This window comes from Anopheles maculipalpis, chromosome 3RL, assembly GCF_943734695.1.
Source record: "Anopheles maculipalpis chromosome 3RL, idAnoMacuDA_375_x, whole genome shotgun sequence".
In the NCBI taxonomy this organism is placed as follows: domain Eukaryota; kingdom Metazoa; phylum Arthropoda; class Insecta; order Diptera; family Culicidae; genus Anopheles; species Anopheles maculipalpis.
In genome coordinates this window covers 31590174-31618167 of record NC_064872.1, presented here as the reverse complement: position 1 = coordinate 31618167, position 27994 = coordinate 31590174, and the positions used below count along the sequence as shown (strand labels likewise).

At 42.3% G+C, this 27994-nt stretch overlaps 1 protein-coding gene across 1 annotated transcript; it reads left to right on the top strand.

Moving 5' to 3' along the window:
* The first annotated feature begins 6 nt into the window (after nt 1-6).
* Nucleotides 7-26648, top strand: LOC126564289 (ribitol 5-phosphate transferase FKRP). The gene is made up of 3 exons (XM_050221291.1): nt 7-1014; nt 8756-8872; nt 25791-26648. The coding sequence occupies exons 1-3, from the start codon at nt 40-42 to the stop codon at nt 26646-26648; spliced, it is 1950 nt and encodes a 649-aa protein (XP_050077248.1). The 5' UTR covers nt 7-39.
* Nucleotides 26649-27994: the final 1346 nt, after the last annotated feature.

Here is a 27994-nt window from a genome sequence, read left to right as displayed (position 1 = left end):
CCCCCCCCCCCCCCCGTGCACAACGCAACCGGTGGACTGATGCAAACGAAGAGCAAAATGCGCATGAAGTACGGGAAGCTGTTCATTTTCTTCATGATCTGCTTCAATCTGATCGTGTTCTACTACTGCTGGAAGTACTTCCTTACCAGTGGCCACTATCTGGCGGAAACGCTTACCGGCGGGGATACGGGTGTCCTTCACCGTGGCGCAGCACTCCCGAGACGGCTCGGCATAGCACCCGACTCCATTCCGCTCGTTAGCTACGAAAGCTCGTACCGGGCCGGTGATCCCGGTGGTGCGACACTGAACCGGATGCGGCTCAAGCCCACCCTAACGGAGGACGCCGACGGCAGACCCAGCGCAAAGGAACGGGTACAGCATACGAACGGTTTCCTGCGGAAAAGCATCACGTTCGTGTTTCGTGACTTTTACGACTTCGATAACGATCTGCTACAGTCGATCGGTAGCGTGACGGCACTCATTCCCGGTGTTAGTGTGTTTGTGATCGCACCCGAACTACCGTACCCACCGCTCGATATCTTCAACCCACCGGCACACGCGGTCGGGGCCGGTAATCATAGTTCCGCTTCGAAGTCTACGGTGCCGGCCTGGTTCAGTGAGGGAAGTAACGTGCGGTTCTTTCACCTTGCCTACGATATCACCAAAACGTTGAAGGATACGTTTCCGGTGCTGCATGTCAATACGCGCTACGTACTGTTTATGCCGGACAGTGTGCGACTGACGGGGCGCGGTTTACTTTCGCGTATGTTGCGTGAAATCGATACACCGTCCGGGAGCGAGTTGCTGTTGCAGCAGCATCAGCATTTGCTGCTAAAGCAGAATGGGCATGGGAGTGGATCGTTTGATCCGAATCGGAAACCGGAAAGGCGCATTGTTGCGGTACCGTTTGGATCGAATACGAAGGGTGCGGCAAACTGTGTGCAGATGCAGCTGGATCTGCCTAACTGGACGCTGGAGTACGTGACGGGGAATGAAACGGAGCGGTGCGATATGGTGAGTAGGATGATCGTTATGCTGTTCGAGATGCATATTTGGAGTTTTATTGAGTTTGCTAAGTTAAAAATTAGGAGTGAACTTTTTAATAACGAATAAATTATACAAAATTGAGACAGGTACTGGGCGCCTCCATCGATTATTGGAATATTATTTATGGTTGATCGGTTAGTTATTTTATAACGATTTTAAGTCATTGGACTTAATTTTTTTTTGTTTATGTTTTAACCATCATTCATTAACCTGTGACCATTAATCTGAAAAATTATTTATTATTTTTTTAATCCTGCAATGCTCTGCAATGATTCGTTAATTAACTTATTCGTTTATTACAGCGAATTCCAGCAATTTTTGACACTTTCCTATGGGTTTTTAACGCTTTCGTATATGTTGCTGCTCTCGTCCAGAAATGTTTAGCCGTGTGCTCAGTTTTGTCCTCATTCCGAAGATTTTTTACGCGTTTCCATAGATTTTTGTTCTTGTCCCGCATTTTTTATTTTTTTGTTTCTTAGACATATTTAGAGTGATTTGCTCATATTAAAGTCTAAGCGTATTTATTATTTATGTTAAAGTCTTTATAAATAAATTATATTTACATAAAATTTCTAATAGTTCATCATTGATGTTATAAAAATAAAGTAAAATAATTTTATGTGTATTTCTAACATTATTTTGAGAACGATATCAATTGAATATATCAACGATGTATATATTGTCTAATTTTAACAACATACATGTAGGATAGTCCAAGTGAGTGAGAGAAGAAAACGAGAACAACGTCTGGAGCTTTACACTTAGGTGTTTATTTGCTGCTATCCTGACAACGACTGCCTGTGTACTCCCTAATCCTACCTTTTATACCCTTTTTCTCTTGGCAAAAGAAATATGCGACATTTCTTTTCTACATATACTTTCATCAGATAGAATCAAAAAAATTTAAGTTAAATTTTATGTTTCTTGCCATGCAGTTTTAGTAAAATTATGTGAAAATTAATTGATTTACACTCTGGTAAATTTTTACATCCAAACCTTTTATATTTACAGCTTTACAGAGTTCCTCAGAGTGCTCATAAGCTTTTATACGAGGAATTCAACATAAGTTCTCTCACAAAAAAACGTCGGGACAAGAACAAAAATATATGAGCACTCGTCAACAAACCCTGTATTTATAACCGATTGGATACGAAAAGTTCTCTAGAGAAGAATCTGTTTCATTTCTTTCCGCCACACCTTAACTCTTTTCTATCCTCTTATCGAAAGGGACAATCTTCAAGATAAGAATAAAAAGTCTTTTTAATACCGTGCATATTTGCTTTGCTGACGTTAGTGGGCAATATTTTTATTTCCATCATTGCCCATTATGTCCTTAAGCACACACACAATCGCCCAGTCCTTCGTTTCATGGCTCACTTAATTTGATTTATAACACGCAATCATGGTGAACCATACAATCGTGCGGTCAATTCCGCTCGTAAGTTTTGTGTCCTTTCAGGCCAAAGGTACACAAGGCGCCTTTTGTTGACCTAGGATTATGATACCGACTAAGAAGATTATTGTCAATGGCTGGCGAAACTAATTCATATTTTGAAACGTTCCTCCATGCTTGCTTAAGAGCAATTTCGCTGGGAAGAAACCTTTTCTAATATTCCCTCAAGGATTGTAAAGGCCCATCAGACTGGCCGAAATGGAAGAGCATTGATGCTTATAATGAGATATTTAATATTTGATGAAAAGCTTTTAATCGGCTTCGTAGAAATTATTTGGGAAGGAGAGTTTTGTGTTTATTTTAGGGCTATTAGAAATTTTCGGTGTATTCCAACCGTTCAAACTAAGAAGATTTGTTTAATATCTCTATAGCTTTCTTTGCTCAACGAACCCTTTTTATTACTGTATTTCGCTAGTTTGTTATTATACACATTACATTGTCCGCTGTCGCGTTCATTTGATTGAATCCATGGAAGAAGGACATTTCCATATTCCATGCTAGCTTCATTGCAGGGCTCCTGTCTAATAAACTTGATGCTCTGTCTCTCGTGTCTGCTATACCCCGTTACGTACCTTCTCGGCGCCTTCGCCGATAAACCTCCTCTATTATATATCCCATCCCGCCACACACTCTACGACTCGAACAATCCCTTTTCTGGGCTCTATCGCCCTTCAACAACACTTACCACCTTGGTTACAATGTCTGTCTGTCTCGCTTTCGTGTTCGTGTTCTTATTTGCTAAAATGACTCTCAAATATTCAATTGTATCGCACATCCTATCGGTAATACAATTTCAAGTCAGTATTTTGTTGATCATTCGTCCGTTTTTGATCGTTCAACGACTCAAACGCACAACCCCACGTATAAGTAACGCTCTTTTCAAGGGGCTTTGTAAACTTTTTCTTATTATTTGATTCCACAACCTTTGAATTAGATCGCTCAAAGAATCGATGGATATGTTAGCGGACAAACTCATGATAAAGCATTTTAACCATTTCGATTCTTGCACTAGGATGCTTTCCAAGACGCTATGGTCCTCGACAGATATTGAAATCGTCCTTTTTTATAAATACTAGCTGAATACTTCCCGGTGAGTGGCCAGCGAATGAAAAAATAGTCAAGGGAACCAGAAAATTTAAATATGAATTTAATTTGACAGAAACTGTCATCAAATTTAGCGTCTATTAGAAAAAAATTATGAAAAATCTTACTAAAAAGACCGAAGCATGATTCAAACCAGCAGAAAGCTTTGAATTTTTCTTCCAAGAAGAAGTGGACATAAAATATTTTTTTCGCAAACTGCTACCGATTTCAATTGTCACGAAAAACCAGAAAACACATTTCCTGCTGCTCCTCACCTCACGCTTCATCCTCTCGCTGCACGATTTGCAACGACCGACGAAATCATTAACGACTGGTTTTGCATACCAAACAGCATAGCGCGCTATACATTATCCATCTATGTAGCTCCAGCTTTAGCTCTCGGTAGGACCCCGGTGTGTTTGTCCCCATGAATATTTCCATTGGTGCAATATATTTATTATTGCGTCATAAATTTCGCACAGTATGCCAGTCGCCAAACGAATGTTTCGTCCACACGGGAACCACACACATGCGCCCATCAATGATGTGCGAAATTCGTATACATGTTTGTGTGTGAAGTGAACGTGTGCGTGCTTTTAAAATGATGCCTACAACGAACCGGGACCGTCCATGTTCATTGGTTTCGTTCGATGAAAAGATAAGCCACGTGTGCAACACCAGACCGTGGCCATTTGGCCGGGAGTGTGGAAATTGCGGGATGATGATAATATTCCTAATTAATTTCCTCCACGGTGCGTAGCGTAAATCTAATTTTTAATTTAATTTTGCACTTACGCATACATTTTCCGGAAGGTGAGATTATACGTTCAATTTGAAGCTTGGGAAGCGGTTGGGATGGAATGAATATAAATTTATGTCATACGGTTTAGGAATTAAGTTTTGTTCTCTGCTTAGACCCGGGGACAGGCCGGGTTTTTTGGTGTCTTTTATCATATATTTTGTGCAATAAATTTATTGCTGACGTTATTCACAACTACTTTTTTGCCAATAGATATTTAAAAAAAACCTGTTAAATGACCTTTAGTTGAGCATTTGAAGCATCCTTTTCATTTCATTCACTTTTTTTTTAAATAAAACAACCATATCCCTGGATCTGCAGAAATTAAATTTAAACCCATTGGACCGTTTTGAAATCTTAATTTAACTCTTAAGCCTCGCCTGTGACCAGAAGAACAAAGTGTGTGCTCGTTCGCGCTGCTTGCTGCCTGGTGCACACGAAAATGGTTCATCTGCAAACGAGTAAAACTAGCCGAAAATAAGGTCAAAAGGCCAACGCAACGCTACCGGGAAGTGTATAGCTCCACATTTTTCCTATTAAACCATCCAATGCCACCAGTGGTTCCTGTTTCGCACACAGTCCACTTGATTGCAATCGAGAATGCACATGCAGCATCGTAGCAGACGGACAACAGGCGTGAGAGCTCTCTCACTCGTACTCCGTTTATCGGGCCATCCCGGTTGTGCTTACCGTCAATCCGGGCAGAGCACATTCGACCGCTCGGTTGCCGGTTGCAAGGCTCAGTGCTTCGATGCGACAAATTGAGGCATACGGTTTTGCTGCCACGTTTGATATTTTACCAATAAAATCTCTGCAACAAAAAACCTTGTTCAAAGAAAAAATACCGTTCTCCAGCCGGCCTCAAGTGTGGTTAGGGTGTGTGTGTGTCTTGCTCCGGGATATTCCACTGGCATATTTTTTTTCTTCTTTTCGGTGAATCTCTACACCAACTGCACGTTATCATCACAGTTGTAGAAGAGAGAACACCAGTGTCTGGCATTTCTGTGCTTGCACTCACGTTAGTACGGCCAATCGTAATAAAAAAAAGTCCTGCCAAAAGATACCTTTTCCCGATTGTATCAGTCGGGTGGAACAGTTCCTCCGTATCTTTTTTTTTTTTTTTGGACGTTGGAAATGCTGTCACACTGTACGTTTGAAAACCGCCCTGACGGTTGACGGTTTTTCTCACGATGGACAGTTCCTGGCTGAAATACTGTCAGGGAAAATATTAATCATGCCACATTTTCTCCGCTTTGGCACTTGAAAGGAAGTGAGGGATATGTTCAGAGTGTAAAAGACTCCGCTGGTGGATTTCTATTTTTAAATTGAATTCTGTAGAAAACAAGCTTTTTCGCTCAAGCAGTAAAGAGATAAATATTTCAAAGTGTGTCAGCTACAGCTGTAGATGTGCCAGAATGCACACCAGAGAGAAATTATTTTCCAGTTTATGCCATTTGGTTTGAAATGACGTGACTATAATGTGACAGGAAAAGATTATTGGAAAATACATACAACTTAACTGCAATAATTGCGTCCTGCAACAAGTGCTGCGTCCTGAAGCCGGCTTTTTTCGATCATTTTTAAGAACAGGTTCTTTCAACTAATCACACAACATATATTTTGTCACATTTGTACGAATAAGTTACTAATCTTTTCCTATCTTGAGATCGATTCCGTCCGATATCCCTCCCTAGAGATGCTTTTACGCCTGTGGTATTACACTATTTATTACACAAATCAGAAGAACACAGAGTGGTACCTTCTTAGCGGAATTTTTACACTCGTGGACTTTTACTGCAGTTGGCCAGAGTTTCCCCTTCTTATTCTTCTTCTTCTTGGCTTAACGACCTCTAAGGTCATGCCGGCCATCGAAAATGGTTTTTTAGACTGCCAATACCACGTAGTTGGTTAGTCAGACCTCACTACGGGGGAATGGTCCGGATGGGATTTGAACCCTGGTCTTGCCGTTTGAAAACCGGCGCCGCTGTCGCCTACACCAACGGGCCGCCCTTATCTTGTTTTTCCCCTCATCTTGTTCAAATTTATCTGTGCCATCCTAAATTCTATTCCGCTATTAATACTAAAAACTATCAATCTAATCCTAGCTTAAATTATTTACTTCCTATGTATCCTGAATTCTTTCTTATGCCTCATGTCCTATGCTACCTATGCTATTCTTATCTTTAAGTAGCATTTATCCTATTCTAACCTATACTAACAATCTTCTACCAATCACAATCTTACTATCACACAATATCTTACTATATCTCTATACTCGCTATTTTGCTATAATCTATTGCTATAACTATTGATATAATATTATCTGGTGATAGCGAATAGATGGTGTTGCCTATGTGCAGGCGCCACACGCCTTTTTCCCGATCACCGAATCCAGCTTCCGGTTTTGAGCCGTACAGTATCGTCATTAAGGTAGCCAGCGACGACAACCACTTGAACCGTTCGTAACAGTGACTGTTTTCCCAGGACCTCATTCACTTCAAGTTCATCTAATTTTCCTATGAGATTCAGTCACGTTTATGTAGGATGAGTGTCAAGAAATGAGAGCGCGAGTTAACTTTTTCTTTCCCATAGAAAAGAAGGTGTTAGACGATCGATTGCCACTAAATGCACACTAAATTACTTTATTTCAGTTACTTTGAAATAATTGGGTCAATTCCATGCATTGACCCAAACTGCTGACGTCGGTGGTAAGCGGCGATACGACAACAAATGCTTACCATCGCTGCATTAGCATTTGTCGTTGTTGCTAACTCGCGGATAGAGACGATCAGTGAGTGTCATTATAAAAGTTCAGGATCAGTAAGTAAGCTCACATCAGCGACCGATCAATACAGTTCACTACATTTATTCCTCTTCTTCTTGGATCAACGACCTTTAAGATCATGTCAGCCATCTTATGACCTAAACTATGCTGATGTAGTTGGAGTCCTCACTATCGAGAAACGGTTCGAATAGGCCTGAATCCTCGGTCCTGACGTGTGAAGACTGACACCGCCTCCGCCTCACCACTGGACCGGCCTGTCCAACTTCGAGAATACTTTAATTTGTAGACAAGTCCCAGGCCCTATGTGCAACAAAAGTTGCACTTACGATTATTCAGTAATTACTTAATTATTACAATATTTAAATCCCTTACAAGGCTCACTCACTCACTCGAGATCACGGTAGCTACAAGGTTTATTTTATTGCTTTTGACAAAACTATGTTAATCTTTTTTTATTTTTGTTTTATTCTGATTTCTCACCCTTGAAAAAATCATTAAAGCATTTCATCAACTGGGTAATCTTTCATCCATCCATATAGTTGTCCTGTCAGCATTTGAAAAGCTGCTTAATCCATGTCCATCCCATCCGATCCATCAACACAGCGCGTTAAACAGATGTAGGATATTCATAGACGTACTATGAATAATATGCAGCTGGTCTTGTGCTAAACCAATTTCAATTCCAGTGCAATCATCCAGACTTCATACGAATTGACGGCCCTATCGCAATCATATGCTTAGAATTGCTCCCTAAAACAAAGTGACAGTGATGCAGCAAGGTTGATGAAGTCCAGTGCTTTCGCTGTCTATTGGCATCATAACAAAACTCTTTCGAACTCAGTGTCAGCAGAAATTCCACCTCATTATCATCGAAAGCATAATCATTACCATCGAAAGTCACATAACATATACATAGAATGATCACAAAAAATCTGAAAAAATACAGCAAATTCTCTTATAAGTCTTTAAAACTTGAGTAAAGTTCTTGCCAATTTTTGTAAAATAATAGTTCAAACTGAACCTGTATTCTTGGAAACATCTTTCACTCACGTAATAGTCGGAAAAAATCTTTTAAAATTTACGTTAGCTCAGCTTAAGGCAAAAACACTCTCCAAGAGTGAAAAAATGTTCCATCTTGATTTGACTATTACTTTCAAACCCTTCAAGATACATTCTCCCTTTACCATAACAACTTCATCGAGCTGCCTGCAGACATTCAGTAACAACTTCCGATCCAGAAGGTATTATGATTTTTGTATACATTTCATATTCATCCAGCATCGTTACTGCAATATTGACTTACACGAACAATAAAATTCCGAGCGGACAAAGATCCAGAAACTGCCACAGCTCGGCTACACCTCACGTTAAGCCCTAAGCCACTGCAATCAGATGCGACAGGACAGGTGTGCTTCAAGGCACACTTCATCACGCAAAAGGAGAACGATTCTCTTTGCCACGTTGAAACTGGTGCTCCTGATGCTTCTCAGTGTTTCTTCTTTTCGACATCCTTCAGTTCAGCAGAAAACAAACTTAATATCCCTTCTTGCTTACGAAATTCCCGCCGTTCTTTTCTCGCTATTTGCAGTTCAAACAGAAGCACGCCATCCTGGTCGAGACGGAGCTGCTGAAGGAGATGCCCGACGCACTGGCGTCCCCCTTCCCGGACGTGTTCTACATTCAGGCAAAGCTCGCTGGCGTCAAGGTTCGTACAAGTATTACTAGCGCCCTTTCCTTTCCCATCCATTCCAAACAAAAGACAAAAAACAACCGAGCACTTTGGCTGCTTCACTCGGAGACGGAACCGAAATTGGTTGCCGCGTTAGTGGATTGTTTCGTCTGTTTCGTTGTCCCAGTTGGCCGGAAGAGTAGCAACACCAACAGGAACGATTGTTTCCGGAAGTGCAATTTCAGGATATGGTTATGCCGAAAGAGCGAGTACGTTCGCTTGTCCTGTTTCCTTTCTTTTCTTATTGCCAAACCGTACATCATACTTTGTCCGGACCTTTTTTTCTCTCTCCATTTCGTGTGTGCGAGCTCTGGCTTCCGGTTTCAATTTCGAGGAAAACCATGCGTTCGAGGTTTTGGCAAATTGGGACACCGGACCAGGGGGAGGTTCGGTTAGTGAAAACACGGAGCCAACACCATCTCGCATCACATTAGGCATCGGAGCGTAAAATCATTAAACGTTACGAGCTTTCCCGATTTTTTGTTTTTCTCGTTTTCGTTCGTTCCCAGCCGAAAAGCTTGTCCCGTGTACGGCTTGTGTCTTGGTCTTTAGTCTGTACACTACACTTCACCCCAACAGCATCGCTCTCGACGAAACCGATTAAGCGACGCACCACAGCGCCCTTTTTTGGGGTGTAGATTTAATGCCCTTTTGCCCTTGGTTTGCTGTTGGGTTTGATGCTGCTTGGGACGGATGGACGGGACCGTTCAAGGTGCCGTTCTCTAAGCGATTTAGATTCGTCCTATGTGTTGCCATTCATGGGTTCATTCTGCTTCAATCGTTTTGAATGTTTGCCTTTTTTCGGTAGTGGTACAGTGTGCAACATTATGGACATAAGATGGATTCGTTTTTCATTGTTTCTTATGTGTAATGTTTATCGTAAATTTTATTTTTAATTGAATTTAGCGCACCTTTTTTTCACGTTTTTATTTTGTTTTGTTAGTTATTCCTTCATGACTTCATTTGTGAATACTTTTTATATCGTTAAATGCCATTCAGTCTCTGCAGTGAATCCTTCTTCAATTCTCAAGTATTTTCTTTAAATATCTTTTTGCATAGGAACACGGCTGTAATTGTGAAACAAAAAAGGGCAATTTTTATGTTTCATTTTAAAGTCTTTGGTGGTCTCGTGTCCTGAACGTCTCTGGTAACATTAATTTTGTATTATTCAGTTTGTGTATTGATTTTTTTTATTTAATAATTTCAGTGTCTATCCCTGGGGTTTACCATTTTTTTTTTAATAATTAGGGAATGGAGAAGAAGGTATAGGAAAACCTATATGAACGCGGTTACAAGAAAATTGATTGAAGATGAAAGTCAAACGTTGGACGATCCCTATTAAACGAGGCGCCAGCTCTTAACCAAGGATCATTCTGCCCTAATCACGAGCAGTGGCGAGGGATAAATATAAGGGAACTTTCGCGAAATCAACAAAAGAAGAGAAAAGAAAAGGAACATCGAGTTCAGAAGAAAGGATACGGGCAACAAAATTGAACTGCGCAAGCCCCGCAAATTTCCTCTGGACTCTCTCTAGTCTCTGCATAGCAGTAGTTCTGGGTGTAGTCCAGTTAGCGTGGACATAGCCCGAAGTGTAGTGATCTCAGCAGCGGTACAGAGCCTTTAGGTACAACGGGACGTATCTCGTATCTCGGACACCATACGAGAAATTGACAGCAGCCGAGGGCAAAAAGCGATCGTGCCAATCGCTCGAAATTATACTGCGGTGTGGGAAGGTTAGTTTTAAGTTGTGTATTGAGGATGTAAGTTTAACAATAACTTCTTCATCAAAATGAGAATGTAGTTGTCCAATAATGCCGTCCGGTGCCATTTACCTGACGTGATCAGTTTAGCGGAATCTGACGAGCTATAGTACATTAGCATGATGTTGCTTGGTGCTACAGTACATCTCATGGAGCACGTCATTGTAACGATTCCTCCAATGTCCTTCCAAACACGACTTAGCTTCTATCCTATATTTAAATTCTTCCTAAAACTTTGAAGCGAAATTTCCCGCCACTTTCCATAGTGCCAACACTTCAGAAAGCCGTACGGTTTCCCAGGCACATTTATCACAATCCCTGCCCTGGCTGCGAGAGTGAACCAAGCGAACACGGGAAGGGAAAGCCACCACAGTGAACCCCAACTAGAAAAGGGATTTAATATTCTGCCGACCAAACAAATAAAAACGCTCACCGCCATTGCCAATGCCTGTCTGTGCCTAATGCGGTGGTTTCACCCATTCTTTGCCACCGATTTTCAAAAGGAACAGAGTAAAATGTCGACCCCGTTGGCAAATGGTTATATGAACACTTCATCTTTCTCGCCAGGGTGCCACGGGTTTTCGCAGTGCTGCATTGTTGCTGCCTATAAAAATCCATACCTTCCCGCCATCGTGCCAGTCTCCTTCCTAAGGACGAGGTGCCTGTTCTAAACACAGCCACTTCTGCAACGGAACGGAAAATTTACCGTCCAATTTTTGCTCTCATGTGAAGAATTCCAACAATTCATGCGTTTTTGTTTTCCTCGCTCGCCGGTCTTTTTGTGTCTCGCTTTGGCGGCCGCTGTCACATCAAAAATACATCCTTCCTTCCTCTCGTCTTCGTGGGCCTGACATGATGAATTTAAAAGTGGCAACCACCGTTCAGGTGAATTCCGACAGACGATCGTTCAAGGATGATGGGGTTTTGTAGTTGATTTTTTCCTTCTCATGCTTTCCACACCGGAGAAAGAACAAAGTTAAGCAAAGCGGTTCCAAGGAATCGTGCTCGAAATTAAACCAATGTGTCACTGAATGCTTGCAAACCATGCGTTCCGTTAATAGCAAGCATTTTTTTTTTTTTTTTGCTGTCTCGGTTTGGGGACCGTTTTTATGGGTAATCCTTACGAAGCCTTTCATCGACGCCCCCTTTTTAACGCTCGATTGCCGTGAAAAGTGTGTGCTGTTTTTATTCATAAGCAATAGACGACCGGTACTAGTAGAGTTGGAAAAAGTGTTGATAGGACAAAATTCTTTGTCCGTGAATCCACATTCCTTTTTTGTTCAGGAACTCGTTTTGGCTATCCATTTTTCTTGTCGTTGTTTTGTTTCCTTTTCAAAGCTACCTTCGGTGAAAAGCTCCGAGCTTTTGAATGGTCCTTTGAAGCGTAGCTTTTATTCGGGTTTTGCAGTGGACTATACTCGATAGCTATATTTTGTTGAAATTCTTCCATACAGTTCCATACAGTTTAACTGCTACGAAGCAAGAGGGGAAAAAATCCTACACGGCACCAATTCTATTCCACTCTTCGAAATGCCACTCGCTTTAAGATGAAAATCGTCGGAATGGGGTCTCATCGGTTTGAGAATTTTATGTGCATTCCTAAAGTGGGCTCTTTCTGGATATTCTACGGAAAAAGGATAAAAGCGAGGCTCAATTCGGTGCTATTGAAAAGAATTTCTGAAGATCTTTGATGTGTTTTTTTTTTTTTTGTAAAATACACGAGAACGAATACTAAAATCTTGAATAAATAATAGAGAATGTAGCTTAATATGCTTCTAAATACGAATAAAAATGTTATGCAAAAGGGGAACTTTGTTTAAACACTAGCTAAAGTCGTGCAAATTTAATCAAACAGCCATATGAACTTAAACCACAGAGGGTAACTTGATAAAAACTAATGCAACACGATCAGAAAGCCAATTAGAACAATATTGAAATATATTTTACGGAACACAATTAAAAAGTATAAATAAAATTATCCTCTTCTTGTTCTTCTTGGTCTACTAAGAGTAGAGCATGTCGCTTAGAAATGACCTGGTTGTCAATCCGTTTTCAGGAAACTCGGTCTAGGGCTGCAACCGATCTCCGACAGGTTCGACTCCACTTGATCCAGCCAACGAACTCGCTGTGCTTCTCTACGCCTCGTACCGAACGGGTCGGCATCCTCATCACGTGCTCCAGCAAACGTATCCTACCGGCTTCGATTACCGTCAGGATATCTGCACCGCTAAACCTGCTCGCACACACCGCCAAAGATAGTCCTTGGCATCTTCCTTGGCCTTGGATAGTGGCTGTTGTTGGAGTATTCTGGATCGCAGGAGTTTGTGGAGTCCGTAGTATGCACAATTCTCCTGACCGTAATGGCTCGGATTTTAGCACAGTCCATCCTGTCGCTCGTTTTGTATACCGGGCGTAAACCACCCAGCTTCCGCTAGTCCGGTAGTTCTTCCAAACAATCAGCCGATGCATAATGGCGGCAAGCCTCTCTGGACCCATCTTGAACAGTTCGGCCACCAGCCCATCGCTGCCAGCTGATTTGTTACATTTCAGCTGTTTGATGGCACTGATGACTTCGTTCTATCGCACGTCCGGCACGTCGCCGTCGCTTCCTCGCTGCGGCACATAGCGATCATGGGAGTAAAATCGCCCCGTGCCGCATTCAATATCCTGTAGAACTTGCTAGTTTTCCCCGACTGGGATAACTGCTGCATCTCGTTGCTCGTCCGACTCTTCGAAGCTGCCCTTCTTGTGCTGGAAGAGCCGGATCTGCTCCCTCCTCAGTCGTATGTAGTGTTCCACGTTCTGCCGGGTCTCGCGCTGAAGCATACGGGTACAAGCTGCGTTCTTTTCGAGTTGTGCTAGCCTGCACTCATCATCAAACCATTCTTTCCTCTGGTTACGCATCACGCGGCCTATTGTTCGCTCAGCTGTGCTGTTGATGGCTTGCTCCGCCATATGCGAGTGGATGTTGAGGAGTAAGAGCTTCTTTTAAGCTTTTGGAGGCATTAAATATAAATATATAATCGTAATTAAACAACTTATTTCATTCGTACAAATGTGACTATTGTGAAGAAGTTTTTAACTGTGATAATCTTATGGTTAGATTTAAATACTTCATAACAGCTCAATGTCAATGATAAAAAGCAATTTAAAGAGTACTAACAACATGAATTTAAATATTCAAATCATAACCCCTTCTTAGCTCAGCTCCTCAAAGCTCAAAATCTCCAAATATTTTATTCTATTCGCCCGAAAGCTTCCAGTAAAAGTTCCAGCGAAATTGCAAAGAATTTTCAAGCACCAATTCACTTCATATTTGTTCATAATGTACCACACACAAATAAACCGTTCTATTTGTCGCTAAGCTCTTCCTCATCCCCATCCTCAATACACACCCCACCTTCTAAACCTTCCCTTTCTGGCGTCAACCCGGGCAGGTGAAGCAAACTCACATTTCTACTCTCCTCGCAAAAGGATATTTCTACGTAAATTGAACGAAAATTAGCCTCGAGTAAGTGGATTTGCACGTAAGCATCAGCTCATCCGGAAACATCAAGCGTTGGTACGCGCACCCCCAGCACGTCAACTTCACGCACACGCAATCACTGTGGCAGGCGGCCACGGTTTGATGTCATGGTTGAAGGGTAGAAGGATCTGGCACCGCATCGCGCTGAGCTAATTTTAAAAGGCTTCAGGTAAAACGTCCCCACCCGCCGTCCAGTTCCTCTACGCGTCACGTCACGCATGATGGTAACGATTGTGGAAAGAGGCGCGAGGATAATAACGGAACCAAATCGGATAACTTTCCTGCACAACGATGACGAAAATGCTGCTGCTGCTGCTGCTGCTTACGATGATGATGTTAGTGGTAGACTATCGCGTGTCGCTCAAAGACGAAGAGTCAAGTGGTACCAATTCTACTTGCCCGTCAAAACCCGCTTATCCATCTCCTTATTCAACCCATCCATCTCACACGTATCTCAAACTTTATCACTTGACGACCCGCCACTTACCGCTAACTTTAAGAAAAGCTCTCACAGACCCGGCTACTAACCGGGAATCCTTTTTGCCCTTCCTTGCCTCCCCTTTCAATTGCGTGGATAAACATCGACCCACCAGCCCCTTGGTCTTGGTGTAGCGTGTTTTTCTACCAAAAAAACACACTCCACTCCGACTTAACGGAGCAGGAACAACAACAAAAAACGAAATAGCAAGCTTCAAGTTACCCCGGTATTATGAAGATAAATATTTGAGTTTTACGATGTCAGCCACCAACTTCATAACGGTAGCGGACCGGCATGACCTTGCCGAAATGGAAGTACATCCGTGGATTTTCGTTGTTTTGGTTTTTTTTTCTTTAATCCTACCTGCCTCCTTGCCGTTGAAATCCATTTTCTTCCCCTAGCGAGAAGTGGAGAAGTTGAATAGCAAACAGCAAAAGAAAGCAACAACATGCCGGCAGCTTTGCCATTGCTTTCTAAGCTAAAACTCAGTGCCGGCAGATGGTGTGTCGGACGGGTGGTTGAGATTGAAATACACTCACCAGATAGGGCCCAGCTTTTTCCTCGGTAGAGTTTTCTCTTCCTCCTTTCCGCCTCTTCCTCACGCATCAAAGCGCCACATCCTTAAAGCATCCAGCATCAACCGTACATCACCAAGTACAGCCGAAATGAACTGTCCCACGATAGATAAACTAAAGATAATGGAAAAATCGGTTCGTCAGGACAAAAAAAAAGAGAAAGACAAATAAAAAAAAACAATCCCAAAAGCAAACAGTTTTCATCCCCAAAACAATAGCTAATGAAAAAACCACCCAACACACACCGTAGCAGAGAAGTACGACGTCCTGCCGATTGTGCATTGCGCTTCATGTAGCACTTCTTCGGTGAGGTTCACATGCTTTCTAATTTAAGTCCTTACCACCTTGCGTCCCGTTTTTCTCCCACCCTACTACCCACCCCAATACACTTCCGAAGAAAATTTATTCTTCGTTAATTTCCTTTTCTTCGTTTTCTGGGTCAGCTAGGGGAGTTCTGGGTGTATGTTTTCCGTTGTGCTCATCAGCTTTATGCCGTCATTTTCATCATGGCCTAGTGGCTGCTACTACTGTGAGAATCAGTTAAACATCAAAAGAAGAAGATGGGTGGCTTTCGTTTAGTTCACTTTATTTATTCTCCAATTCGCACGTCCTTCACCTTCGACATTTCGCGTTCAACTGACCTGTCGACCCAGCAGCGCGCGCCGCTTAAATACCCCCCTTCGCTCACTCGGCGCTCGCCACGATATCGCTATCTCTTTTCCCTACTTCACACGGCCTTTCCTCGACCGATCCTTTCGCCCCGAAGGATCCTCACCGCAATAAAACCGATAGGGTTTCATATGTGACGAAGCCGTCGACGTCACTTTTGGCCCTTCGCCATTGATCTTTTCTACGTCATAGCGATCATGTGGACGAACACTGGTTACCTTATATGGTCCAAGGTACTCAGCTGCGTACTTCCTTCCAGGCCCGAACTGCGTCCGCTTAATCACCACCAGGTCGCCTTCGCGGTAAGTTGTAGCCGACCGCGCTCGTAAGTCGTACGATCTCCGTTGTTCTTCTTGGGCTTTCTCGATAGAAACCCTGGCACCAGCTCGAGTCTGCTCTCGTTGATCGTGATGTTGGGCCACTCGAATTTCTTCCATCAGCTCACCTAGTCGTAAATCTCCTTCGTGTCTCATCGGTACCCCAAACATCGCTTCAAAAGGAGTAACACCGATGCTCTGATGTGGGCTCGAATTAATCCACCGCTGAATATTGGCAACGTGCTTATACCACTTTGCAGGATCGCTTACACCCATCTTTCGCAACATAGCAATAATCACTTGATTTACCCTCTCTACCTGCCCGTTCCCGCGCGGAACACCTGTCGTAACTTCCACACGCTCGATATCCTGATCCTCACAATACCGCTTAAAATCGTTTGACGTAAACGCAGCCCCTTTATCGCTAATAATACGCCTTGGATTACCAAATACCTCGCTCTGTGTTGCTAATCGCTGAATTACTTCAAATGAATTCGTCGTTTTAGTAGGATATATCCAAGTGTACTTACTAAACGCATCAACTACTACAAACAAATATTTATACCTTTTCTCCGTAATGTCCATTGGACCCAAATGGTCTACGTGATACGTGTCTAACGGAACGTCACCTTTCGCGATTGGGTATAATAAACCGTCAACTTTTCCCCTTTTACGCTCTGCGAGGATACATTTCACACAACACTCAATCGTTTGTTTTATTTTCTCACTCGCGTTTGGAATGTAAAACTCCTGTTCGATAATACCCTCTATCTTACGAGCTCCTAAGTGACCCTTTTCGTGTATCCTACGTATCAAATCGCTTTGCATCCCCGATGGTACCACAATCACTTCCCTACCTTTCACTACTTTCATCAGCAGCCCATTGCACATGACAAAATCTTCAAAAGATTGCGTTTTTAACAATTCAATAATTGCCTTCGCACGCTCGTCACTTTGTTGCATTTTTCTGATCGCTTCTATCATAGGATCGCTTTTCACAATCATCACCGGTGCCCTGCTCAACGCATCCACATGCTTCATCGATGAACCTGGCCTATGAACCACTTCATATTCATACTCTTCGAGCATCAAAGCCCATCTCGCGATTCTTGCCGACAGTTCTTTCGATTTTAAAGTATGCCCAAACGCTGCACAATCTGTAACGATCTTAAACTTGATGCCTAAGAGATACACACGAAACTTTTCAACAGCGCGAACCACCGCTAGCACTTCCAAATGATACGCACTATAATTCTTCTCCGCGTTTGATGTTTGTTGACTCATGAAGGCAACAGGATGAAACTTGTCATCGTCACTCTTCTGCATAAGCGCAGCACCATAACCGTACTTTGACGCGTCCGTATGGAGCTCGGTTTCGGCACTTTCGTCGTAGATCTTTAACACCGGATCGGTCACCAAACACCGTTTCAACTCGTCAAAACTCGAACGCTCCTCTTCACTAAACACAAACTCAACACCTTTCTGAAGCAAACTTGTCAAAGGCTTCGAAATTGTCGCGTAACCAGCAATAAATTTTCGGAAGTAACTCGTAAGTCCCAAAAATCTTTGCAGCTGCTTCACATTTTTCGGTTCCGGAAAAAGCTGAACCGATCGCAACTTACTCGGCGCTATGCGATAACACCCGTTGCGAATCACATACCCGAGATACTCCACTTCATCCTTTAAAAATTGCGATTTTTTCCAATTGAACTGCACACCGTTCTCACTCGCGACATTTAACAATTCCTTCAACGTTTGAAAATTACTTTCCTCATCTAATGAAGGAATTATTAAATCATCCACATACACCAACACACGCTCACTCTTGATGAATTCCCGAAACACATCCGCTACAAACCGGCTGAAACTCGCTGGACTATTGACCAACCCGAAAGGCGTTCTAAGAAACTCGTACTGGCCTGTGTGGGTAACAAAGCCTGTGTACCGCTGGCTCGACTTTTCCACAGGAACATGAAAAAACGAATTTTTCAAGTCAAGTGTGGTAAAAACTCTGGCTGACTTCAAGCGATCGATTTGATCTTCTATGTTCCTCATGGGAAAACAATCCTTAATCATTTTTCGATTAAGTTCGCGATAATCAACACAAACGCGTAAGGAACCGTCCTTTTTTCTCGCTAACGTTACCGGACTCGCAAAATCACTCTCACTTTCTCGAATTATTCCCGCGGCTAACCACTCGTCGATTGTTTTCTCCAGCACCGCCTTTTCACCCGGAGCAAAACGCCTTGGCGACGAACGCACAGGCGTCTCGTCATGCAAAATAATTTTCGTCTCAACACGACTATTCACGTTTCCCGCAGGTTTGTACCCCGAAATAACAGCCTTTACTCTTTCCGAAAATCGAGGAGACACATCCAAATTGTCTTCATTGTCACACACAATAGAAAACATTTCATCCGTTGAACCATATGGCCTGACTTTGACACCCGCCGTTGTCATCGTAACTTCAAAATAGTTCAAGGAATCTCTGCCCAATACTGCATCGTAAGACATGCTTTCATTTGGCACCACAAAAAATCGCACACCACTAAAAACGTTATCATCCACCGTAACGTCCACCGTGAACATGCCGATCGCCTTTGTTCTCATGCCACCAAAGCCCTGGAACCACATCGAAGTATCGATCAGCGGTGATCCCTCGATTCTTTTGTAACAACCTATTGTCACCAAGTTTTGGTTGCTTCCACTGTCAAACAATGCCTTGACCGATGTTTTGTTTAACACGACATCAACCATTCCCACCGATTCTTCCGTCACGTTTATTTTCGCAGGAACGACGCTTTTGTTCCGCGCACACTCGCTCGCCTTATGACCGTACTCACGACACGAGAAACATTTCGGACCACCCTGTGTCTGCGCGCACGCGCGAGCTTGGTGTCCTTTGTTTCCGCAATTGTAGCATCGCTGCTCCGCCCGTTTGTCAACGCGGCTACTGGATGACAAAACTCGTTTGTTTTCTTCTTTATCTGTCGTTTTCTTCTTTCGAGCCATTCGCACTTTTTCAAAATTGAGCAACTTTTCTTTTAACACTCGAATTGTTTGCGCCTCGTACAGCAATGATTTGAAAAAATCATCGTCGGTCACACCGTTCACGATGTACTCGCACAAGCTTGGTTCGTCTAAATCAATTTGGGCAGCAATTCGTTGCATTTCGTAAACGTACTCTCGCATCGTCTCGGCCGTTTCCTTCTTCCGATTTGCGAGAATCCGATGCACATCACTCGACCTCACAAATGGAGCAAATTCCGTGATCAGCTCTTTTTTCAATCTCGCATAAGTTTGCACATTACGCAAAGACGACACGAACTTTCTTGCGATTCCCGTCATCTTTTTACGTAACATGATTAGCTTTTGTTCGTCATTCCATCCTGCTGACTTTGATACGGAATCGAGGTGTGCCAGCCAAATACGCACATCGTGCCCATCCTCTGCTCCAAACGTCTCAATGCTATCTTCCACATCTCGAAATGCGTAAACGCGTTGCGGTCGTTTAGGCGTCGAGATTCGCACAGCAGTTTGAAAAGGGTCTTCTTCCGTTTCATCGTCATCCTCGGCAACAAAGCTATCACCTTCTTCCGGAAGATCCAGATCCGCTTTTTCCTCGGAATCATCATCGCAACTCTCGTACGGTTGGTTACCCGCGTAGTTTTCGACGTCGTCTATGGCGTTAGCTGGTTCTGCTCTGTGTCCACTCTCGGACGGACCGGCGTTGTCCCCTGACGCAACCGTCGCTCGGTATTTCACAATTCGATTCGCGATTTCCACTTTTCCTCCAGTGGTTTCTAGGCCAAGCCTCTCACACTCGCGCACCAACCCAATCTTCGTGAAATCTTCACAAAGCTCCTTGACCGTTGCCATTCTATCTCTCTCTATCTTTCACTCACAAAGCCGACACACACACTACCACACAATTTTCTCGCGGCTTCCCGCACTCACGCACAAATGTCACACTAGTTGACTCGTAAAATTCACACAGAATTTTCACAGGCAGGTTGCTGTAAAGCCTCGCTAAATTTCTTCACTCGGATTGCTTCGGAAAGCCTCGCTATCCCTCACGGATTCTCACTGGTTGCTAAAAATAAAGCCTCACTAATTGCTTCACAAGCCTCACTGATTCGCACGGATTGCTACGAAAGCCTCACTGTTCATCTCTTTCACAAAACGTCTCACTATTTGCCTTCATAAAAAAGCCTCACAGTTTTTTGCTATTTAATCACAAAATAGCCTCACGAAACATCACACTATATCGCACCGATTGCTTTCATCGCAAAAGCCTCACTCGTTTGGGAAAACAGTATCCCGGTTGAGCCCCCATGTGAGAATCAGTTAAACATCAAAAGAAGAAGATGGGTGGCTTTCGTTTAGTTCACTTTATTTATTCTCCAATTCGCACGTCCTTCACCTTCGACATTTCGCGTTCAACTGACCTGTCGACCCAGCAGCGCGCGCCGCTTAAATACCCCCCTTCGCTCACTCGGCGCTCGCCACGATATCGCTATCTCTTTTCCCTACTTCACACTACTACTTGTGCCAACAGAAAGCACGATACAGAGAAGAGTAAATCTACAGTAAGTAAGAGATAAAAGTGCATACAGTAATAGGCGTATTATGGAAATGAGATCTTATTTTTAGTAAAAATGAGATTTTATTTAGATCAGTTGGTATAGTGAGCTTGCGTTTGATTTAATTAATTAAGGACAACTGGGTTTTTTTCAATCTATCCTCACGACTTTCAACAGTTTTGTGAGGATCACACTACCCAGACATCTAAAATCGTTCCCTGATTTTGGGGCACATCGTCAAGGGTATCCTTATTTAAGGCAACAGTTGAATCTTTGAATAGTTAAATGAACCGGTTGATCTTTGATTTCAGTAATGAATTTAATCATAAATCAGTCATTTACACAGATCCGCAACGATCTCTTAATCATGCTTGAAAAGAGCAAGACGTGAATGGCGAGATCGAGCGATAAGTTCGAACTCTCGGATGTTTATTACTTGATCTTTTATATACGTTTTTATAAACATTGCAATAAGCCAGCTAAAATGGTCTGTATTTAAGACACTTTACTCAAAGCAATTCGACCGGAGCAGTTATTTATCTGCTTTCTGATCAAAAACCTGTTTTTTGTTTTTGTATCTTGTTCATTTCGGTATAAACATTATTGGGCGCCTGTTTTAACCTCTTTTTTGGGCACATGATCTCTGTTATTCTTGAGTAAAAAAGTTAATGTTATTTATTGAATATTAAAAAGAAACATTTTTTTTATTTCTTCAAGGACGGCTTGACCGTTTTACTTAAAACTAAATTACAAAATAGCTACAATTCACAATAATTTGCAGACTTTTCCTTGGGCACCCTTAAAGAGGACCCTATCCGAGGTACATAGGCATGTCTAAAATTAACTTATCAGTATGAAATTAACATGAATATGATCATTTATTAAAGAATTTGAATTTATTCCATTCGATTTGACAATTCATTGGAGAAATACATCCATAGGTTTCCTACTTTCATAAAGAGTTTACTCTGTAGGTAGGTGACTTATGGTCATTTAACATTTATAGCAATGTTTCTCGTGTCTAGTGTAACGTTTTTCTTCTGTGTCCTCCATAATAGTCCTCCATAATAGGAAAAATATCCTACAAAGAGCTATTTTATTTAAAACTACCTTAAACTTAAAGAAAGTTCTAGGCTGCCAGCTGATGTTTTTTAGAGGAGGTAAAAGATTGGAAAGATGATGATGCTGAGCAGGAAGAGAGAGAAAAACTTCTGAGGTGGTGTGAAGTGAATCTATTTGGAATATTATATGTATCATTTTGAAAAATGTGTACTACTTTTAAATTGCTTGGAGAGCAAATACTCCAAATATTGGAACCTTCTATGTTGCTTAAATATTGCTTTTTCTTCCTCGTTGCCACTTAAACCGCTTGACATTCAGCAATATTGATCAACGGTTTTATATTAACCTTTCACTAGCAATGCTCCATTCTGTGCTTTACTGTGAATCGACTTGCGAAACAAATATCGAAGGGGATTTCGTATTTCTATTATTTTTTTTGCCAATTCATACATCATTCTCATTCTCACTCCAAAAACCTTCTTAAAACTTCGTCTACCATCAATTCTGCTTTTCCACCCAGCCGAAGGAATACAATTAACAATTCCACGGTTTTCCTTCTTGCTCCCTCCACCGTTTCACATACACACAAGCGCGCGCCGGCGAATCAATGTGCGCCCGATGATGATTATGCTGTGTCGGTCTGTTTCTTTTCGCTCATCTTCCTCTCACTCGTGTTGATAACGATGCAAACCATTGTTTGGTTGGATTTAATTTGCGCCTAACGATCGCTTTGTGCACATTTTCTACAATCGCGTGTAGCGAAAATGTGCTATTCGGAGCACGATGTTTGATTCGGTTGAGACCGGTGGCCACGTCAATCATATGAATGATGACGCATGTGTATGTCGGGACCGTGATGCCAGTGACGTATTTGCAATTCAATTTCAGGCCACTTCACATTCGTTCGTTGGTGGGGGAGGTGGAGGAGGAAGGAGTACGAAGGACGAAGAAAGCATAAGAATCTAGTCTGGCGTTTGCTTCATATTCATGCAAATGGTAGGCAATTTGCTGCTCCAAATTTGGGGGGTGGCGTTGTGTATCGACAATGGTGAACTCATTTGGTTGATAATAAAGACCGAAGGCATGAGTTTGATTGATAGAGTGAAACCTACCCAAACAGCAAACAAATTACATTCCAATAGTAAAAGATATTTAACACAGTAAAGTGATGAATAAAATATAATTTAATCATATAGTTAGTAGCAATTGCAGCACTAATTTGCTACATTTTTGAACACAACCTCTCTGATGTGTACATATTCAAATAGTACAAAAGATTTTTAAAGATGAGTTTCTTTGCTTTTTTGTTAAAAACTCGTTCGTCTTCCTGTTGTAGTCAGGCCACAGATTCGTTTCCACAAAACTCATTCTATGGCAGCACTTTCCCATCAACGACTACATCTATACACTAAGACACATTCGGCTCCACTTCTGTTACGCGCCGAGCATTTCCGAGCTAAAGTGAACGATAGCCACTTATTTAAATATTTTGTAAAATTACGATTTTTTAAATTATTTGTTCTTTGGAGAAAAATTTACAATTTCATTCAATTTTAAATGAAAATTTATTGGATACAGATGAATAAATGAGATTTTATTTTTTTCTATGATTTGGGAGGCTCGAATTGTTGAGAAGAGTTATAATAATATTTTAGAAAATGTTTAAAACAAATATCACGCGATACATTAATCTATTCTCCGATCGTATAACTAAGTCTCATATTTCTAGTAGAGAATAAATGCTTCATCAGCATCAAGTACCTTATTCATAGTCTTGTTAAGCCGTACAGCTGTTCTACATGTCCTCAAAGCAAAATCTTTAAATTAATCAGACGCAACTTTTCAAGACTGAAAGATGCCTAAAACTGAAGTGGAATTTTTTTATTAATGTAGAACGGCCAGCCTGTATTCCTCGCAATTAACTCATAAGTAGGATACACCTTTCGTTTCCTTCTCCGAGCCGAGGAAGGGCACCATATTCCGGGTGTGCTTGGTTGTTCCGTTACGTAGTATTCCGTCATCCAAAGCCAAAGCCGTGTTCGTAGCGAAGGTCTTATCGTACGCGGTCTCCTTATCCCGGGATGTGTGCGGGCGTTTCCATGCTCGTAGTCCTGATGATAGCGGAGGTCTCGTTAATGGTCTCGTTCGCATCCTCCTTCACCCTTTCGCTGACTTTCCCGTCCATAGCATCGTTCGGTGCAACTTCTTCCATGTGGTACCCAACTTTTCACGCGTCGCACTCATTCCTACCTTCATTCATTCATCCATTCATCCACTCATACAAGTGAGGTACACCACATATAAGAGAGACAAACAGTGGGAGTAGTAGACCTCGTAGCAACCTCCCAGCTCGTTCCGAATTGGAGTATTTGGCAACTTTCCAATGCCCCGGACTGCGTCTAACAAGGCGGGTCGTGCTGCCTCGTATTCCACACAATACCATAGAAGATGATCTATGTCGTGGTATCCGAGGCCGCAGCCACATATTTTGTAGTCGACCTGTCCTTATATGCTGGAACTGAGCGTCCAAAGAGAAATGATTAGACCTAAACCTAGACATCATTCGAATGAACTTACGATCACCTGAGATGCCGTGGAACCAAGGCTTCAAGAACACTTGGGGAGTGATCGAATATAGAAACCTTCCGAGCTCATCGGTGTCCCTCTGAACTCGTCCACCGAGTCATGCAGAACGACTGTGGGGCACCCATATGGTCGTGAGGATGGATAAGCCTCACGAAAAAGGACCCTTTCGAAGCGTCCTTTTTGATCAATTGGTCTGCCTTTTCATTGACGGCAATACAGCAATGGGCAGGCAGCCAAACAAGGCAATACGGTATGATTTTTCAACCGACGAATGCCTCCGAATTTCGTAAACTGACTCGGAACTGATTAGCTAGCAATGCTTAAGTAATATTTCCACTACTTTACATGTAATTCATATCGCATAATTTATTTACTATAACGAAATGTAAACAATATCAAAATACGATTATTTTAAGGAATTTCACGAGTTATCAAATCAAAAAATATATTCTGTTTTAACTCTTTCCATCAATCAATTACCAAAGAGAATATCAAAAACAAAATGCCCATACAATGTCTCTATTCCGTAGCTGTTTACTATCATAATTTACGATACATTAATTTAAATGATATTTTGCTAAACAATTTTGCATCAACTAACCATACAAACAATCGCAGCGCACATCCTTCCCACCATACAAATTCCCATACTCACATAAAGCACACGATAAGGACCTTCCATTATCTAGATTAAGGCCACGAGATAACAAGAACCGATAGCACACAACCCGACCCGAAACCCTGCGACGCTTTCTTGCGCCTGGAAATCGAAACCTATTTCCTACACCTTCCGGTAAACGACGGTGAACGTTTTGTACCGCGGAAAGAAAATTTGCATTCTTTTCCTACTGATTTCTGAAACCGAAAGGAAAGGAAAAGAAGAAGCAAGTCGCTGCTTGTCCATTTTCATTCTCGCAAATTGTTCTGAGGAAGAGAGAAATAGGAAAAAGAAAGGACGAATTTATCCAAAAATATTCTATTCTGTTTCAAGGCGGGCACGAAAATTGCAACGCAAATCGATTCCGAACCACCTCGCCGCTAACGTGTGGCAAAGGCACAATCGTTCCGACCAAGACGACGCCAACCGTAAGCATGCACACCACAGGAGGTCGGAATCCGATCGATTGATCCACTTCGCTCGGAAAACAAACCACAAAGCTCTATTCCAACCATTTCGGGCTGCTTCCGGTGTGTTGCGGAAGAAATGGAAATGAGATTGTTGTTTTTCTTCCTTTCTTGGCGCATCGCTTGTGTGTGTGTCCCGATTCCGATCTAATCTTTTGCTCGTTTTCATTCCTCTCTCTTTCCATGTGTTTTTTTTTTATTACCTTCTCGCAGAAAGTGCTTCTGAACGGTGCATTCCAGGATGGTCGGAAACTGTTCACCTCGTACCACACGAAAACGAAACGGCGCAATCAACGCAAGGACCAGTTTAAGGCCCTGTACCGTCGGCTGCAGGTGAAGAAAGTGATACGGAAAAACTATCTCTACGATAAGACGCCCAATCGGGGTGCCGGACCGGCACCGTTCGGCTCTTCAGCCGCTGCTGCCAGCGCCCGCCGCAAGTACGTCAAAAGCTACGAGCACAACAATCAAACCATTTCCCTGCTAACGGAGATCACGTTCTACGGCTGCGAGAAGCAAACGCGCAGCTGCATCGGACAGGTGCACAATGGCCGTCCGTTCTATCGGTACCTTGGCCGAAACACGCCGCCCTGCTGCATGGAAAAGCTGAAGGCCGTCTTTCGCCATGTGGTGGATGAGTTCGAAAACGTTGGCATACGGTACTGGCTCGACAATCGGGCCCTGCGGGATGCGATCGAACTGAAAGGTCTGGCGCCCGATGCGTACGAAATCGATCTCAGCTTCAATGGGGACGATGTGCAGCGGTCGGTGGCACTGCGGAAAGCTCAAACACGACCGTACACGGACGAGGCGGGTTTCCACTGGCTGAAAGCGACCGATGGACACTATTTCCGGGTGCAGTTCTCAAAGGTGAACACGATCGCGGTCAATCTGCTTCCGTTCGATCTGTCTAGCGGGGAGCTGGTACGGCCGAGTGGATTTTACGGCTGGAAGGCACGAAAGTTTTCGGTCGAATTTCTACACCCAATGTCGACGGTACTGTTCCTCGGCAAGCCCATCATGTGTCCGAACAATGTGATAGAGTATCTGGAGGTGAAGAAGGTAAAGTAGGGGATGGGAAGAGGAGGGAAGGGGTTCTTTTAGGTAGCGCTAGACAAAGGAAAGGTTATTGAATCGTAGAAAAGAGTAGAAAGAAAGAACCAATTGTAAATAATTATTAAAAACTAGCAGCGAGTCTCAAGGAACACACCAAAAGGAAGCGAAATTTGGAAGATAAAATTATTATTTTTATAAAAGCTGCTTATCCTTTCACCCTCATGACGCTTACAATGATGATAAGAGCAATAAATTACTGGTTTTGTGTGTGCAAATTGGCATTTTTAGAACACTCCCTTTGTGGTGCGCTTTTTTGGCAATGTTTTGCGCAAAAAGAATATGTAAATTTAGAGTAACAAACAATATAGACAACCGAATAGAGCGAATGTGATAAAATAATGTTAGTAAAAGAGAAAGAAAACTAAGAAACAGATAATATGATTAAACAAAACACTAGCAAATGCTCTCCACAACCTATACACACCTTAACATCTGCAAAATGTGAAACAATAGAAAACAGTTTAACTAACAAAAGTTTGCAACCAAAACTCGTTACCATATATCTGTTTGGAATAAATAAATGTCTTTACATTTGAAATAGATAAAACAAGAAGAAAAAACATGTAAATGCCATTCGTCAATTAGTAAGTCAAAGTGAAGTGGCAGACGGAACAGCATCAATACACAATTTTACTAAATTTCATGCTAAAACAAACTAAACCTGAAAACAATACATACCAAAAAAGATAGTAAATGTTACCAAGGATATATAAATACATGTGATATTCGTTTGCATTATTGTTGGAACAATTTTGTACTTATTTTAAATTATAAACATTTTCCTTCCGACAGATGGTGCTAGTAACATTAACAGCGTTAGAATGGATTTGCTTCTTTTATTTTAAGAAATGAAACAAAACTCTATTGAAGGTGTCACCCACTCCAAAACTCCTAGGAATTCTAAGGTATAGCAACAACAAAATCCAGAAAATAGGTTCAATCTCTATCTTCCCACTATCTCGAACGAATAATAGTTACCTGTACACGTTAAAAACTGTTAACCAAAAATAAAGCTCCCTTCTACTCTTGCTCTAGCTTCCAACCACTTGTCTCTGTTGCAACTGTTGAACACTGTTATCCGATTGTGAGGAGGGCTTTCAAAACCTCTCACACCTGTAAACCTGTTGAGGAAGAACGTTAAACGCCAAATAAAATCCGAAACGCCACCTTACCACACTGCACGCTTGCGGGTCGTCAGTGTCATCTGGCATGTATCTGCTCGTGTGGCCGGGTAAAACGTAAACTAAAATTTCACGTTTATTTTGCACCGCCCATTGGTAAAGAAAAGCGAGAGAAAAATA

What these genes read in the sequence shown, in the direction of transcription:
- LOC126564289 (XM_050221291.1), top strand. Translation starts at nt 40, where the DNA reads ATGCAAACGAAGAGCAAAATGCGCATGAAGTACGGGAAGCTGTTCATT. An exon ending in AAACGGAGCGGTGCGATATG is followed by an intron (nt 1,015 to 8,755) that starts GTGAGTAGGATG and finishes CGCTATTTGCAG; the next exon opens with TTCAAACAGAAGCACGCCAT. An exon ending in CAAAGCTCGCTGGCGTCAAG is followed by an intron (nt 8,873 to 25,790) that starts GTTCGTACAAGT and finishes ACCTTCTCGCAG; the next exon opens with AAAGTGCTTCTGAACGGTGC.